This window comes from Pangasianodon hypophthalmus, chromosome 19 (genome assembly GCF_027358585.1).
Source record: "Pangasianodon hypophthalmus isolate fPanHyp1 chromosome 19, fPanHyp1.pri, whole genome shotgun sequence".
Classification (NCBI taxonomy): domain Eukaryota; kingdom Metazoa; phylum Chordata; class Actinopteri; order Siluriformes; family Pangasiidae; genus Pangasianodon; species Pangasianodon hypophthalmus.
The window spans coordinates 1357022-1374929 of record NC_069728.1 but is presented as its reverse complement, the minus strand read 5'-3'; the positions used below and the strand labels follow the sequence as shown (position 1 = coordinate 1374929).

General features: G+C 40.7%; 1 protein-coding gene across 1 annotated transcript; it reads left to right on the top strand.

Moving 5' to 3' along the window:
- The first annotated feature begins 14576 nt into the window (after positions 1-14576).
- On the top strand, positions 14577-17487 carry LOC117596742 (uncharacterized protein DDB_G0283697-like). Its single transcript, XM_053241995.1, has 5 exons — positions 14577-14714; positions 14811-16255; positions 16339-16420; positions 16813-17165; positions 17324-17487. Coding segments are annotated over exons 2-3 (1386 nt in total). The 5' UTR covers positions 14577-14714; positions 14811-14871; the 3' UTR covers positions 16341-16420; positions 16813-17165; positions 17324-17487.
- Positions 17488-17908: the final 421 nt, after the last annotated feature.

The following is a 17908-nucleotide window of genomic DNA, read 5'->3' as shown; positions in this document are numbered from 1 at the left end:
TTGTTGTTAGAATTAGGGTTGGGGTTGGGGTTAGGGTTGGGGTTGGGGTCAGTATTAGGGTTAGGGTTGAGGTTAGGGTTCGAGTTGGGGTTAGAGTTAGGGTTAGGTTTAGTGTTGGGGTTATGTTTAGGGTTAGGGTTTGGGTTAGGGTTAGGATTAGGGTTGGGGTTAGCGTCGGTGTTAGAATTAGGGTTGAGATTAGGGTTGAGATTAGGGTTGTGGTTAGGGTCGTGGTTAGGATTAGGGTTGAGATTAGGGTTGGGTTCGGTTTAGGATTAGGGTTGGGGTTAGGGTTAGGGTGAGAGTTAGGGTTAGGGTTAGTGTTTGGGTTAGGTTAGGATTAGGGTTAGGGTTAGGGTTAGGATTAGGGTTAAGATTAGGGTTAGGGTTGGGGTTAGGGTTGGAGTTAGTGTTTGGGTTAGAGTGAGGGTTAAGGTTAGGGTTAGGTTTAGTGTTGGGGTTAGGTTTAGTGTTAGGGTTAGGATTAGGGTTGGGGTTAGGGTCGGTGTTAGAATTAGGGTTGAGATTAGGGTTGGGATTAGGGTCGTGGTCAGAATTAGGGTTGAGATTAGGGTTGGGTTCAGTTTAGGATTAGGGTTGGGGTTAGGTTTCGGGTTAGGGTTTGGGTAAGGTTTGGTGTTAGAATTAGGGTTGGAGTTAGGTTAGGGTTAGAATTAGGATTAGGGTTGGGGTTAAGGTTAGTGTTAGGTGTTAGTTTTAGGTTAAATGCTAAGATATTAGGGTTAGGCCCAAGGGTTAGGGTTAGGATTACGGTTAGGGTTAGGGTAGGGATTAGGGTTGGGTTGGGGTTGGGGTTAGGGTTAGGTTTAGGGTTAGGGTTGGGGTTGGGGTTGGGGTTGGGATTAGGGTTGGGGTTGGGGTTAGGATTAGGGTTGGGGTTGGGGTTGGGGTTAGGATTAGGGTTGGGGTTGGGGTTAGGGTTGGTGTCGAGGTTAGGTTTTGGGTTAGGGTTGGGGTTAGAATTAGGGTTGAGGTTAGGGTTGGGGTTAGGATTAGGGTTAAGGATGGGGTTAGGGTTAGGGTTAGGGTTAGGTTTCGGGTTAGGGTTAGGGTGAGCGTTAGGGTTAGGTTTAGTGTTTGGGTTAGGTTAGTATTAGGTTTAGGGTTAGGGTTAGGGTTGGGATTAGGGTTAAGATTAGGGTTAGGTTTTGTGTTAGGGTTGGGGTTAGGGTTAGGGTTGAGCTTAGAATTAGAGTTGGGGTTAGAGCTAGGGTTAGGTTTAGTGTTGGGGTTAAGATTAGGGTTAGGTTTTGGGTTAGGGTTAGGATTAGGGTTGGGGTTAGCGTCGGTGTTAGAATTAGGGTTGAGATTAGGGTTGAGATTAGGGTTGTGGTTAGGGTCGTGGTTAGGATTAGGGTTGAGATTAGGGTTGGGTTCGGTTTAGGATTAGGGTTGGGGTTAGGGTTAGGGTGAGAGTTAGGGTTAGGGTTAGTGTTTGGGTTAGGTTAGGATTAGGGTTAGGGTTAGGGTTGGGATTAGGGTTAAGATTAGGGTTAGGGTTGGGGTTAGGGTTGGGGTTAGGGTTGGAGTTAGTGTTTGGGTTAGAGTGAGGGTTAAGGTTAGGGTTAGGTTTAGTGTTGGGGTTAGGTTTAGTGTTAGGGTTAGGATTAGGGTTGGGGTTAGGGTCGGTGTTAGGGTTAGGGTTGGGGTTGGGGTTGGGGTTAGGATTAGGGTTGGGGTTAAGGTTGGGGTTAGGGTTAGGGTTGGGGTTGGGGTTGGGGTTAGGATTAGGGTTGGGGTTGGGGTTAGGGTTGGTGTTGAGGTTAGGTTTTGGGTTAGGGTTGGGGTTAGAATTAGGGTTGAGGTTAGGGTTGGGGTTAGGATTAGGGTTAAGGATGGGGTTAGGGTTAGGGTTAGGGTTAGGTTTCGGGTTAGGGTTAGGGTCCATACCTTTAACTTGGAAATTTTAACATGGGCCGGAATAGGCAATCTGGATTATTTCCAAGTAATCATTTAGCAGCCAATTTGCCCATTCAAAAGTATAAGTACCTTGGAACCAAAAATTTGATCTGGATCAAACTTTTGTCCGGCGACCAGATGGCGCTATGGAGCACATTATTGGATCGTTTTCTTGGAATTACCAGAAATCATCTTTTTGGAAAGGTTAGGAAAAACACTTCTATGATGTCAGAAGCTCATTTGCATATTCCAAGTTAATTCATTAATCAAATCAATGATTTGATTTTGTAATTTGATGGAACTTGTTCATGTACATTGTTCATTGATTGGCTTTGAGTTACTGATCAGAAGGTCGGGAGTTCAAGCCCCAGCACTGCCAAGCTGCCACTGTTGGGCCCTTGAGCAATGCCCTTGACCCTATCTGCTCCAAGGGTGCTGTATCATGGCTGATCATGCACTTTGACCTCAGCTTCCTGAGAAGCTGCAATATGCAAAATGTATATGTGACAAATAAAGGCTTCTACTTAATGATCTGATACATTTGCTTTCACTTTGGAATTTGATGCTGAACTTCTTGTATGGTCCTGACCATACCTTTAACTTGGAAATTTTAACATGGGCCGGAATAGGCAATCTGGATTTTTTCCAAGAAATCGTTTAGCAGCCAATTTGCCCATTCAAAATTATAAGTACCTTGGAACCAAAAATTTGATCTGGATCAAACTTTTGTCCGGCGACCAGATGGCACCATGGAGCACATTATTGGATCGTTTTCTTGGAATTACCAGAAATCATCTTTTTGGAAAGGTTAGGAAAAACACTTCTATGATGTCAGAAGCTCATTTGCATATTCCAAGTTAATGATCTTTTCCCTAACTTTTAAATTTTCTGATTTTTTAAAATCTTTTATTCATTGGTTTTGATTTTTCCTTTTGATTTTACCTCATCTGATTTAATTTTTTTATATTTGTTGAATGCTACCTTGTACATTCTTGCTCTTTAAGGTAAATCTATTAATTTAAAATAAAAAAAAAGAAACACTTCCTGTGATGTGGCAGCGGTTAAAAAACTAACTTCCTGTCATGTGGCAGCTCATTTTCATAATCCAAAATTATTATTCTTTTCTCTAATTTTTTCAAATATTTTCTCTGTCTTTTTTACTTTGACTTACCCCTCAAATGCTTGATTGTACGATTGAGATAAATATAAGTCACTCTGGATAAGGGCGTCTGCCAAATTCCATAAATGTACATTAAAAATCAAAGAATCTTTTGATAATCATCTGATATATTTGTATGTACTTTATAAGCTGATGATTGATTGGTCACGTACATTCCAAATCAATGAACATTTTTCCCTATTCACCTAGACTTTTTGTTTTGATTTTGTAATTTGATGGAACTTGTTCATGTACATTGTTCATTGATTGGCTTTGGGTTACTGATCAGAAGGTCGGGAGTTCAAGCCCCAGCACTGCCAAGCTGCCACTGTTGGGCCCTTGAGCAATGCCCTTGACCCTATCTGCTCCAAGGGTGCTGTATCATGGCTGATCATGCACTCTGACCTCAGCTTCCTGAGAAGCTGCAATATGCAAAATGTATATGTGACAAATAAAGGCTTCTACTTAATGATCTGATACATTTGCTTTCACTTTGGAATTTGATGCTCAACTTCTTGTACCTTCCAAATAAAAGAATCTTTTGATAATCATCTGATATTATTTGTATTGATGTTATAAATGTGACGATTGATTGTTTATGTAGATTCCAAATCAAAGAATGTTTTCCCCTATTCAGCTATACTTTTCTTTCGACTTTGTAATTTGATGAGAAATGTTCATATGATTTCCCTATCAAATAATATTTTCATAATCATCTGATACTTTTGCTCTGACTTTGGAATTTGATGATAACTTCTTGTACCTTCCAAATAAAAGAATCTTTTGATAATTATCTGTTATTATTTGTATTGACATTATAAATGTGATGATTGATTGGTAATGTACATTCCAAATCAAAGAACATTTTCCCCTATTCAACTATACTTTTCTTTTGACTTTGTAATTTGTGAGAATTGTTCATGTACATTTCATGTCAAATAAAATTTTCATAATCATCTGATACCTTTGCTTTGACTTTGGAATTTGATGATATCTGTTCTTGTACATTCCATATCAAATAATATTTTCATAATCATCTGATATCTTTGCTTTGACTTTGGAAATTGATGATAACTGTTCTTGTACATTACAAATTAAAGAATCTTTTGATAATCATCTGATATATGTGTATTGACTTTATATGAATCACTGGTCATGTAGATTCCAAATCTAAGAGTAGTTTCCCCTATTCATCTATACTTTTGTTTTGACTTTCCAATTTGATGAGAATTGTTCATATAATTTCCATATTAAATAATATTTTAATAATCATCTGATACTTTTGCTTTAACTTTGGAATTTGATGATAATTTCTTGTACATTCCAAATAAAATAATCTTTTGATAATTATCTGATACCTTTGCTTTGGCTATGGAATTTGATGATAACTGTTCTTGTACATTCCAAATCAAAAATATTTTCATAATCATCTAATATATTTGTACTGACTTTATATGATCGATCATGTAGGTTCCAAATCAAAGAGCATTTTCCCCTATTCATCTATACTTTTGTTTTGACTTTGTAATTTGATGAGAATTGTACATATACTTTCTATATCAAATAATATTTTCATAATCATCTGATACATTTGCTTTGACTTTGGAATTTTGGGATCATTTTTCCAACCAAGCCAAGACATGCCTCCAACATTAGGGCCTTATTTGGATGTCCCAAATCAATGAAACTTACAGCTATGTTTGGAATTAGAATCATTATTTGCACAAGTGTTATATAGGGTATTGGGACAACTATTGGCTTTTGAAATGAAGGCCATGAATATTAAATGAAGATGAATATTTTTAGAAGAATTGAGAGCTCTTATATGCATAAAGATTAGTATATTGGAATGTTTAGGAGCCAGATTACGTCTTTGGTAGGGCTGGGCTTATGTTCCTCCAAAAAAAAGGAACATTTCTCCTAAGTAACATTTTTTCATTGAATTTAGGGATTTAGGGGCAAATATTGTCTTTTTGGAACTGGAATTCAAAACTTGAAATCTGAATTTACAGTTGTTTATTTATCCTGACAGATTTCATTTTTGGAATTCAGGATGTAAATTTTGGATTCTTCAAATCATGATTTTGCAATATTTAGGGGCAAATATCAAATATTTGGAATTCTAGAGCTTTAAAATGGAAATCGGGATCAAAATCTTGGAATAATTAGGGACAAATGTCATCTTTTGGGAATTGGATCATATTCTTGAATTTAGGGATCGGAATCTTGGAATTGCACAACAGATCTCCTTTTTGGAATTCTGTATCAAGAACTTGGATTTTTTTAGATCATAGTCTTGGAATTATTAGGGGCAAATATCCCCTTTTTGGAATTTTGAGATCATAAAATTGGAAAAAGAGATCAAGATCTTGGAATATTTAAGGACTGAAATATCCCTTTTTTGGAATTTTAAGATCAAAAACCTGGTAACAATCTATATATTTAGGGGCAAATATCCCTTTTTTGGAATTTGAGTTCCAAAATTTAGAACCAAGAACTCAAGTTTTTGAGATGAAAAACTTGGAATGAAGATATTGTGAAAGGCATAAAATATCCCTTTGAAAACAACAGACCATACATTTGGAATCAACTCATCAGAGCAAAATGCAGAATGCAAAACTCTGTAACCATTTACACTTTTAAGTAGCACAGACCCATCTTTTTGTTTTTTAGGAATTTCTATTTATTTTTTGGAATTTCCAACATTAACTAAAGAAAATGCAATTTATTGTGCAAATTCTGAATTGTGCGGTCTGTTTCACCAATATACTCCGTTTGCTCTAGAATTAGTTCACGTGTTCACGGTTATGTGAAGGGCCCCCAAATTGTCACTCGATCCTTTCAAAGGTATTTGGGCCTAAAATAACTTAATGAAAGAGTCGTAAAATGCCAAGGGTGCGACATAGTTCTCCCGAACTTACCTCTTGTCCTAACATGCAGTAAGTCCAGTGCTAAGAATGGAGCACAATTATTCCACAGCTTATTTCTCAGCAACGGACAGACCTAGAGACACCAGGTCGCTTGAGGCAGGAAGCCTGGGTCTCCCTCTGATGCTCTCTGTCGGCGCCTGTTGGGGGCAGGCCTCCGGGGAGTTAGAACCAGTGTTCGGGTTGATTTCTGACATCCTACATAAAATCTGACCGCAGAATTGAACTCCTGGTCTTGGAGAAAGCTGTGACCAGTATGAAAACTTAGGAATTTAGGGATTTATATTTACTTTTGTGGAATTTCCGACATTAATTAAGGGAAATGAATCAACCCTAGGCCTAGTTCATATTTTCACAGTTCTGTGAAGGGCCCCCAAATTGTCACTTGATAACTTGAAAGGTATTTGGGCCTAAAATAACTAAACGAAAGGGTCGTAAAATGCCAATGGTGCTGCGTACTTCCCCAAAACTCGGCATGCCACGTCACCTTGTGGCCTACTTTGGGTATGTCAGGTTTGGGGCCTTCAGGTGCCACAGTTATCTAGCTGGTCCCAGAAACACTTGGCAGGTGTTTCATTGTGTTGTCTGGCTCTATACTAGCTACAGCCTCATGTTGTAAGTCCAAGGCTGAGAACAGAGCACAATTTTTCTACAGCTTCTTTCTCAGCAACGGGAAAAAAAAGGTCTAGAGACACCAGGTCGCTTGAGGCAGGAAGCCCGGGTCTCCCTCCGATGCCGTCCGTCTGTGCCGAAAGGGGGCCGGCCTCTGGCAGTGTTCGAACCCTCGTTCAGGGTGCTTCCCTACAGCCTACATAAAATCCGACCCCAGAATCGAGCTGCTGGCCTTGGAGAATACTGTGACCCCTTCGAAAACTTTTGTTGTTTGGGATTTAGGGATTTTTATTTATTTTTTGGAATCCATGACGTTAACTTAGGAAATGAATTTTATTTTACAAATTATGAATTTGCACCCTGTTTCACCAGTGTACTCTGTGTACTCAAGGCCTAGTTCACGTCTGCCAGGTTTGGGGCCTTCTGGAGCCACGCTTCTGTGAAGGGCCCCCTAAATGTCATTTGATCCCTTCAAAGGTATTTGAGCCTAAGATAACTTGATTCAAGGATCATAAAATGCCAACGGTGCGACGTACCTCCTCAAAACTCAGCAGCCCACATCATCTCTTGGCCTAGATCATGGGTCACAGGGGTGGGGTCTCCAGAAGCCAAGGTATTTGGGCCTAAAATAACTAAACGAAAGGGTAGTAAAATGCCAATGGTACTGCGTACTTCCCCCAAACTCGGCATGCCACGTCACCTTGTGGCCTACTTTGGGTACTTTGGGGCCTTCGAGTGCCACAGTTATCTAGCTGGTCCCAGAAACACTTGGCAGTTGTTTCAATGTGTTGTGTTTCTGGCTCTAAACTAGCTACTGCCTCATGCTGTAAGTCCAGGGCTGAGAAGAGAACACAATTTTTACACAGCTTCTTTCTCAGCAACGGGGAAAAAAAGGCATAGAGACACCACGTTGCTTGAGGCAGGAAGCCCGGGGCTACCTCTTATGCCGTATGTCGGCGCCCGTAGGGGGCCGGCCTCTGTCAGGGTTCTAACCTGCTTTCGAGGGTTTTCCTGAAATGCTACATAAAATCCGAGAGGGTCTCCCTCTGATGCCATCTGTCGATGGCCATCGGGGGCCAGCCTCTACCGGGGTTCGAACCCGCGTTCGGGGTGCTTCCTGACATCCTACAGAAAATCTGACCCCAGAATTGAGCTCCTAGCCTCGGAGAACCCTGTGACCTCTCTGAAAACTTTTGTTGTTAAGGAATTAGGGATTTCTATTTATTTTTTGGAATTCCCAATGTTAACTAAAAGAAATACATTTTATTGTGCAAACTATGAATTGTGCAGCCTGTTTCACCAGTGTTCTCCGTGTACTCGAGGCCTAGTTCACGTGGAGTGGGTTTGGGGCCTTCTGGAGACACGGTTCACGGTCCTTCGATCCCTTCAAAGGAATTTGGGCCTAAAATAACTTAACCAAAGGGTTGTAAATTGCCAACGGTGCAACATAGTTCCCTTGAACTCAGCAGGCCACATCACCGCATGGCCTACTTCACGTGTGTGGGGTTTGGTGCCTCCAGGAGCCACAGTTCTGTGAAAGACCCCTAAAATGTCACTTCATCCCTTCACGGTATTTGAGCCTAAAATAACGTAATGAAAGGGTCATAAATTCCCAAGGGTGCAATGTAGCTCCACAAAACTCAGCATGCCACAGCATCTTGTGGGCTACTTCAGGTATGCCAGGTTAGGGGCTTCCAGGTGCCACAGTTATCTAACTAGTCCCAGAAACACATGGCGGGTGTTTCAATGTGTTGTGTGACTCTATACTAGCTACTGGATCATGCTGAAAGTCCAGGGCTGAGAACAGAGCACATTTTTTCCAATCCAATTCTTTCTCAGCAACGGACAAAAAGGCCTAGAGACACCAGGTCGCTTGAGGCAGGAAGACCGGGTCTCCCTCTGATGCCATCTGTCGATGGCCATCGGGGGCCAGCCTCTACCGGGGTTCGAACCCGCGTTCGGGGTGCTTCCTGACATCCTACAGAAAATCTGACCCCAGTATTGAACTTCTGGCCTAGGAGAACCCTGTGACCTATCTAAAAACTGTGTTGCTAGGGATTTAGGGATTTCTATTTATTTTTTGGAATTCCTGACACTAACCAAAGGAAATGCATTTTATTGTGCAAATTATGAATTGTGCACCCTGTTTCATCAGTGTACTCTGTGTATTTGAGACCTAGTCCAATTGTGCCAGATTTGGGGCCTTCTGGAGACACGGTTCTGTGAAGGGCCCCCAAAATGTCACTCGATCCCTTCAAAGGTATTTGGGCCTAAAATAACTTAACCAAGAGTTGTAAATTGCCAACGGTGCGACAAAGTTCCCCCAACCTCAGCAGGCCGTGTCACCTTGTGGCCTATTTCACGTGTGTTGTTTGGTGTCTCCAGGTGCCACAGTTCTGTGAAGGACCCCTAAAATGTCACTCGGCCTAGTTCACTTAGGGCCACTTCAAGGTATTTGAGCTTAAAATAACATAATGAAAGGGTCATAAAATTCCAAGGGTGAGACCTAGCTCCACCAAACTCGGCAGCCCGCATCATCCAATGGCCTAGTCCATGTTTGCCAAGTTTGGAGCCTCCAGGAGCCATGGTTCTGTGAAGAATCCACAAAATGTCACTCGATCCCTTCATTTGGGCCTAAAATAATGTGAATTAAAGGGTCACAAAATGCCAACAGTGCAACGTAGCTCCACCAAACGTGGCATGCCATGTCATCTCATAGCCTCGTTCACATATGCCAGGTTTGGGGCCTCCAGGTGCCACAATAATCTAACTGGTCCCAGAACAACTTGTCAGGTGTTTCAATGTGCTGTGTGGCTCTGTACTAGCTACTGCTTCAAGTCCAGGGCTGAGAAAGGAGCACATTTTTTCCACAGCTTATTTCTCAGCAATGGAAAAGCCTAGAGACACTACATCTTATGTAAAATCAGGTTGCTTGCGGCAGGAAGCAAACTCGTGTCAAACTCGTGCTTCCCGGCGTCCTGCATAAAATCTGACCACAGAATTGAGTCCCTCGCCTCAAAGAACTTGCCTGAAAACTTTCAGTGGTGAGCTTCTGGTTTGACTCCAAAATACCCAAATTTTAGAGATTAATATTTTAAATGTACAAAGTTATCCCTAGGGTTTAGTCTTATTATAAATAATTCCCTTATATAACTGTGTAATAATTTATATATTTCTGTAAAGCAGCTTTGTGAAAATGACCATTGTTAAAATCGCTATACAAATAAAATTGAATTGAATTTAATATTTCTCTCTGGGAATGTCATAATTCTAAATAGTTTTTAAGATATCATTCCATAACACCAGCCAGAGTAAAGACTTTGAAAGCCACCAGAATTAATTAACTCCTAATTCCCTTACGAACATCTTGGTGCATCTTTGACTGTGCAGGATGAAGTATATTTGCACATATACTTGCAATATAATACAATTACTAAGGACTAAGTCCTGTCTCTGTGTAATATTAATAATTATTAATTATTAATATTGATCACATTTGATACACACTACCCATACTACTACATTGTGTGTAAAATCTGACCCCAGAATTGAGGTCCTCATCTCAGAGAACTTGACTGAAAATCTTTGATGGTGAGCTTCCAGTTTGAACCCACTACCTGATTTTTAGAGATTAAATGTTAAATAGTTTAATTGTATAAATTTATCCCTGATGAGCAAGCCAGAGGAGACTGTGGCAATGAAAGACTCCCAGAGAACTTGAGAAGAACTGACTCGAAAGGCAAGCCATCCTCATCTAGGTGACACCAGATAATGCAATTATAAATAAATCCCTTTTATAACAGTGCACTATATGGTCATAAAGTGCAAAAATGTATATATTTCTGTAAAGCTGCTTTGTGTCCATTGTTAAAAGCGCTATATACAAATAAAATTGAATAATTCTAATTAGGTTTAAGATATCACTCCATGCTGCAATGAGCCAATTTGCAGTTTTAATTGTAATTCTGGTGGCTTCCACAGTATTTAGTGTGCCTGGAATGAGTAGGTAAGGGGATTAGGTGTAAGTACCAAGTTTGTGAACTTTGCTTCCAATTATAGCTTCTTGCTCTTATTGGCTGGTCAATGATAAATGCTAATTTTAGGGAGCGCGTTAATTGGTGCAAACTCCCGCTCTGCTCTGCTTTGCTCCACTCTCCTAATTAGCTCCGTTTTCCCTGCAGGCTGAAGGTAGGCCCCAGGTTATTGCTTTTAGTTTCCAAAAATCTGATATTTACCACTAATCATTCCACAAAATGTATATCAATCCCTAATCCAATCCATCTAGATTTATGCAGTCGTTTTCATTTCTCTTTTCATTATGCGCGATTATTGGAACATAATTTTGAGGCCTTAACTTTGCTGTTACAGTATTTAATGGCGTCACCACCCGAACCGGATAGCACCACTGATCATTTCAATTCTGTAAGTAAAAAATAATTCATACACACAGTCTCTCTCTCACACACACACGCACGCACGCACTAAAGGAATCGCTGTTTTTTTATTTGTTTAGGTGTCTTTAGTCTCGCACGCGCACGCGCACACACACGCGCGCACACACCCTAATTAAATGAATCGTTCTCTTTAATTTGTTTAGGTAACTTCAGACAGTGAAACAGGAACTGTTGCCTTTACAGAAGAGCCAGAGGAACCATTGCTTGTGAGTTAAAATAGTATCTAATATATAATCACACACACACACACACACTGATTAAAGGAATAATTGTTTTTGATTTGTTTAGGTGTCTGTAGACCGTGCTACACACACTGTTGTATTTAAACAAGAGCCAGAGGAACCATTGTCTGTGAGTAACATTATATATCTAATGCATAAGTATATATATATATATATATAAGTTCTGAAAAAACTGGACAGTTTCCAGAAAAATATCATTCTTTATATGAAAACAGTAATTCCACCAATGATTAATGTAGGGAATACTGTTTTTATTGTGGAAAGGCAATTCTAATTTTTTTTTGAAAATCACACATACTAAGAAAATATTTTGAATGATTAAGGTTGATACAGACTCATCAGGCTCAGAGTTTGAGGGGCTCCCACGATACGCTCCATGCCCTGTAAGTAAAACTACAGTGGAACTGATCAATTCTTGCACATGTACATGCTAATAAGTATATTCTGCATAGGGCCAACGCAGGAGACTCTTTTATTCAAGAGAGTTTGATTCCCTGTTGAGACACCACTTTCAAAGAGATTTGAAAGAAAAATTCATAACATACAGGCGAGTAAGTTGAGTTCCTTATGACTGTGCATCCTTGTGGTCGTAACAGAAATATTACTGTATGCTTGCAGTCCTAAACTTTAGTTATTGGCTTCTACACATTTCTTTTTGTTTCAGTTAATACACGTTCTGAAAAAAACCCCAGAGCTAGTGGAGGAGGCCAGACGTCTCCATCTGACAACAGAGAATATAAGAAGTCGGCTGAGGAAGCTGGCTTTCCGTTACGAAGAAGTTATTCGTAAGGATGCCTGGGTTTGAGGTTTAAGTTTTCCAACATTTTGATGTTATAAATAAAGGTTTCTGTGTTTAGCATTTTGTACAGGTTTTGGGGGAAAATAATTAGTCCACACTGTTTTCACAGAATATGTATCGGGCCTCCACCTCCAGTTTGCAAAGAAAGCCAAAAAAAAGTGCACCGTGCCCTCTCTGTGGCGTCTCCTTCCGAAATGTCCGCCAACATCTTATAAAGCTCCATAAAGTACTCAACAAAATGGAGCTCAGGATCTTGCTGCAGTACACGTCTGGCACGTAAGTTGTCTTCTTATAAAATCAGACCTGAATCCTCAACATTTTCAAATGGTATAGATTAACATAACTGCAAATAATAATAAATGTCTTTTTGTCTGTGATTTTAAGGTATAATGGCCTCAATGATTGCCCTATCTGCAAAAGGTCTAACTTTGTGCGTTTAGATAAACACATGAAACTATGCCATTCAGATATGACAGTAAGTATTGTCATTTATAACTTAAGTGCACTAATGCCCTGGGATGATGAGTTCATTGTTTTGAACAATGCACACTTTTTTTTTTTTTTAATTTTTATACCTTTTATTAATGTTGGTTGTGTGTCTGAATATCAGTGACTGATTTAATATCATTCTGGTACGAAATCTGAGGGGAGCTTGTTTCCAATTGTGAAAGGTCAGCTTTCATTATGGTTGTTTTATTCTTCGCTTCAGGAAGTGCAGCAGAAGGAACTTCTTACGAAAGCTAAAAAACAGACAAATCTTTTGGAACTGAAAACATTACGGGCCAAAAATCCATCCCCTCCCTTGGTTAGTACCCTCGATGTGGAGATGTTGGCCGAGTCAGATGATGAAACAAGCTCCCCTCAGCAATTGATTATGGCACAGAAGGACGTCATTACACACCAGGTTGCTCCCCACCAAGGACCAGAGGAAGGAGACACCAGAGAGAGGGAGGACACTGCTCCAACCACACAACCAAACTGCAAGGGCTGCAAGGTACAGAAAGCAGTTGTCAAACAACTGAAAGAAGAGATAAACACATTAAAAAATAAAAACCCTGTCTCTCTTGTTCACCTTGTGATGTCAAGCTTATAATCGTGTGAATTTTCTTTCGGTGCAGAAAAAGTCCTTCAGACCTGGCTTAATCATATTGAAGGCGTCACGTATCGCCAGAACGAGAACGCACGCCAGAGAGTCACACGTGTGCGATCCTGGTTGGCTTACATGAGTGATGGAGGGGTGCCAACCATGGATTTTGCTTTCTTATCAGACCCCAGCAAGCTTGTAAAGTAAGTATAGATTTAACAGGTCAACATTTTAGAATAATTAAGAATTAATGTGCCTTTCTCACTTTCCTTACAGCTGGGCGCACTCTTTGAGGAATTTTGCTGTAACAACACAAAGAATATACATAAGCTATGTGAGGTCTTTCCTGAAATTTCTCCTTGAAGCACGACTGGACACTGTGAGAGCCTCTAAAAAGAAATTGAAGGGGGCAATTTTCAGCCTAGACAGGCTTCGGAGGAAACTAACGAGCAGGCTTGTTGTACACAAACAAGCTGTTAAGGCCAAAAAATCAAGTAATTGCTTTTTGTGTTTCTTCACTTTTTTATATTTCATGGTATGTCACTTGTAATGTAGAATGCTTTTTCATGATGTTTTAATTACATTTCAGAAAACATTCTGGATGCAGTACACATACAGACCTTCCTGGAAAAGGCTAGACGAGCAATACCGAATGCTTTAGGTAAGGACACATTGGTTATGAAAACATTGCCTCTTTTAGGAGTCCCTGTACATTCATACCCTTTGTTTCATCTTCCAGTCACTCTGGAGCAAAATCCCCTGCCACAAAACCTTTACCACCTATTTGGCCTGTTGTCAGGGTTCATAATTTGCCTGACAGGGCACCGTAGGGGAGTCTTGTTGGGAATGGAGGCAGAAGAAGTCCACGCTGCACCTAAAGACAAAAATGGACGTCGAGTTATTATGGTAAGCTTTCACCTTTTACTGAATTGTCCGTTTTCCTACATATAACTTTTATGGGTCTAAAAAGGTAATATTAGTGTGAGATGAAAACATCGGTGTTAATTCCAAAGTATAAAAAAGAAACAGTACTTAAAGTAAATTTAGGGAGTAACATTTTTCATTTGGAATTGCATTTCCAAAATATAAATAGTATCCCCTAAACTGAGGAATTGATGGAATTATTCCTTTTTAAATGGTCATCTTGCTTGTCAATGGCACACGTAGAGAATATCTTTTGGAAACTTTCCAGCTTTTTGGGAATGTTAATGTAGGTATTATTTATAATTTGTCCCTTGCTTTGTGTCATGTCTTTCTTTTCACAGGTGGCAAAACACAAAACATCCTCAAAATATGGCCATGCCCTTGTCCCTTTGGAAAAGGAGGAATATGTCTGGTTTGCCAGGTTTTTATATCATAGGCACAAATATCCCATGGGCGAGTCCAAATTGTTTTTTGCAAACACAAATGGGGGTCCATTCTCCCGCTTAGCAGGCACTTTCCAGGAGTGCTGGAAGGAGTTTGGGCTGCCAGGAAAACCAACATTTGGCCTCATACGAACAAGCATCAGCACCTATGTAAGACTTGTTTCATTTAAAAATTGAACGTTATATCATTTTAATTTTGAGTACTAATTTGTTACCTCTCTGTATTGTGCACATGATGCGTTTCAGGTTGGCCGTGAACTGGATTACAAGCAGAAGGAGCAGGTACGGAAGGGAGTAAGATGAGGACATGCACAGAAGTAAGAAAAGATGCATCTCCAAGACACGCATGAGAAATTACAAAGGTGACAAGAAATATCCCGAAAGTGACATCAAGGACACCAGTACTGAAGACAGTGATGACACCACAGAAGAAACAGAGGAGGAGGATGAGGACAGAATAAGGAGGAAGGTTGCTGGCAAGACAGATGACAAACGTGACAGGAAATATCCTAAAAGAGAGACCAAAAGCACCAGTGTTGACAGCAGTGATGACACCACAGAAGAAACAGAGGAGGATGATGATGAGGACAGAATAAGCAAGAAAGTTTCTGGCAAGACACGCAAGACAGTTGACAAACGTGACAAGAAATATCCTAAAAGAAAGACCGAAGGCACCAGTGTTGACACCACAGAAGAAACAGAGGAGGAGGATGATGAGGACAGAATAAGCAGGAAAGTTTCTGGCAAGACACGCAAGACAGATGACAAACGTGACAAGAAATATCCTAAAAGAAAGACCGAAGGCACCAGTGATGACACCACAGAAGAAACAGAGGACAGGATAAGGAGGAAAGGTGCTGGCAAGACACGCAAGACGGATGAAAACAGCAACAAAGAAATAGTTGTGATACTGGACAGTAACGAAGAAGACCAGACACAAGGCAAAGACAAGAAGGATGAACAAAACAACAAAGATAGCTCAAGTATTCGAAAGGATGACGCAGGACGTAGTACAGATTCATTCCCGTGTTCAGTAATTTTCCATTCCACTAATCCTCCGCCGAGTCACAGGAGAACCAGGAGCATATCCCAGCGAGCTCGAGGCAAAAGGCTGGGGACAGCCTGGAAGGGGTGCCAACCCATCACAGGGCGCAATCGCCGACCCACTCGCACACCCCTTCACACACTACAGAAGATTGGGAAATGTGGGAGAGGAAACCATAGTCATAAAGACAATGACAAAGATGAACAACACACTGATGCAGACATGCCAGGTGAAGGAAAGGACAAAACCAGGAACAGAACAGACACAGCTGATGGAGACATGCCAAGCGAAGGAAATGAGACGGGGCACAGGAAAGACACAGCTGATGGAGATAAAGATGAACAGCAACATGCTGATGCAGACATGCCAAGCGAAGGAAATGAGACGGGGCACAGGAAAGACACAGCTGATGGAGACAAAGATGAACAGCAACATGCTGATGCAGACATGCCAAGTGAAGGAAATGAGACGGGGCACAGGAAAGACACAGCTGATGGAGACAAAGATGAACAGCAACATGCTGATGCAGACATGCCTATTGAAGGAAATAATGAGACTGGGCACAGGAAAGACACAGCTGATGGAGACAAAGATGAACAGCAACATGCTGATGCAGACATGCCAAGTGAAGGAAATGAGACGGGGTGTAAGTATCAAATTTTTGAACTTTGCTTCCAATTTATCGCTCCTTGCTGTTATTGGATGGCCAATTGTATATGCTAATTTCAGGAGTGTGCTAATTGGGGCAAACTCCAGCTCAGCTCAACTCTGCTCTGCTCTCCTATAGCACCATTTTCCCTGCAGGCTGAAGGTAGGCTGTAATTTTATTGCTTTTAGATTCCAAGAATCTGATATTTACCACTAATCATTCCAAGAAATATATATCAACCCCTAATTCTATAATAGGGGTGTCTGATCCACAAAGAGCCAGTGTGGCTGCAGCTTTTCTTTCCAAACAAGCAGGAGCACACCTCATTCTACTCGTTTAATCAGTTGGTCTCAATTATCAAACAATTCATGTGTGATCCTGTTTGTATGGAACAAAAACCTACAACCACACCGGCACTTTGCAGCTAAGATTGGACACTACTGCTCAATACACTTTTAAACATCCTGTGTAATCCTGAAAATACAAAAATAATGCAGGCACAGTCATATGACAATAACAAATGCATGTTGTTTTACTTTGATGTACACATACAGATGTTTGCAAACAACCATCCACCAGCACGAGACCAACACTTGTACACTTTGGTGGTCCGGGGGAGGAAGATGTATGAGCTACTCAGTGGCATCAATGATGCTATGGAGACCCTCGACAAGATTCAAGCAGCCTTTAACAATGTTAATGAAGCCCTCATCCAGAGCATCAATCCTTTTAAGGAGGCCTCTGACGATGGTCGTGGATCCACTGGCCACAGTGCGAGTGATATTATGGAGGCCCCTGACGATGGTCAAGTGTCCCCCGATGATGTTCATGGATCCCCTGGCCACACTCTGAGTAATTGTATGGAGGCTAGGACTGCTGAGAAGGATGGTAACAAAGGTCCATGAAGGTGAGTGTGTTTCTGTTTGAAACATTTGAAACATCAGCTGATACTTTGCCCCCAACATTGCGTTTACATTTGTAATAGAACCATCTCTTTTCTATACCAACCAGTGTGGTGTGAAGATTTACTGAGATTAATTTATTCTTTTGATTTTTTTTCTGCAGAGGAAGCCATGGTAAAGAGTGCACCTTCAGACTGAGATTCATAAACATGCACATACATGTGATCATACACACAAATCATCCACATGTACACCACACAACACTCTCTATAGACAGACAGATAGACACACAGACACACACACACACAATATTGACTTTAAATAAAATCCCAGTAAAGAAATTTTGGTCTCAATGTGTTTATTTAAAAGGTTTCAGCACTGAAAGATGTTCTAAGAGTTTCCATGAAATCAAAAAAGGGATCATACAGCCTAGGATACATCCAGATGTTCATAGGTAGAGGGTGAGGTGGTTAACATAAGTTATATAGGCCTCAAATGAAGACATTTAGAGAACAATCAGCATTCAATCCACAACCAGCAGGCTGAAGAACAGTTTCTACCCGCAGGCCATCAGGATGAATAAGGTGAATAAACTCTAATCCAGTGATTACTCCTTCTTCCACCCTTTTGCTCATGCCTCCATTACCTCCCACACACTGATCCCCTCACTGACAGCTCACAGACACTCATGCACAACCTCTTCGCCTGCTTTTGTCACTTTTGGGCATATTGCAATATTCCTAAGGGC

Bases quoted from the DNA above. Each gene is read 5' to 3' on its own strand.
- LOC117596742 (XM_053241995.1), top strand. From the start codon at position 14,872: ATGCACAGAAGTAAGAAAAGATGCATCTCCAAGACACGCATGAGAAAT.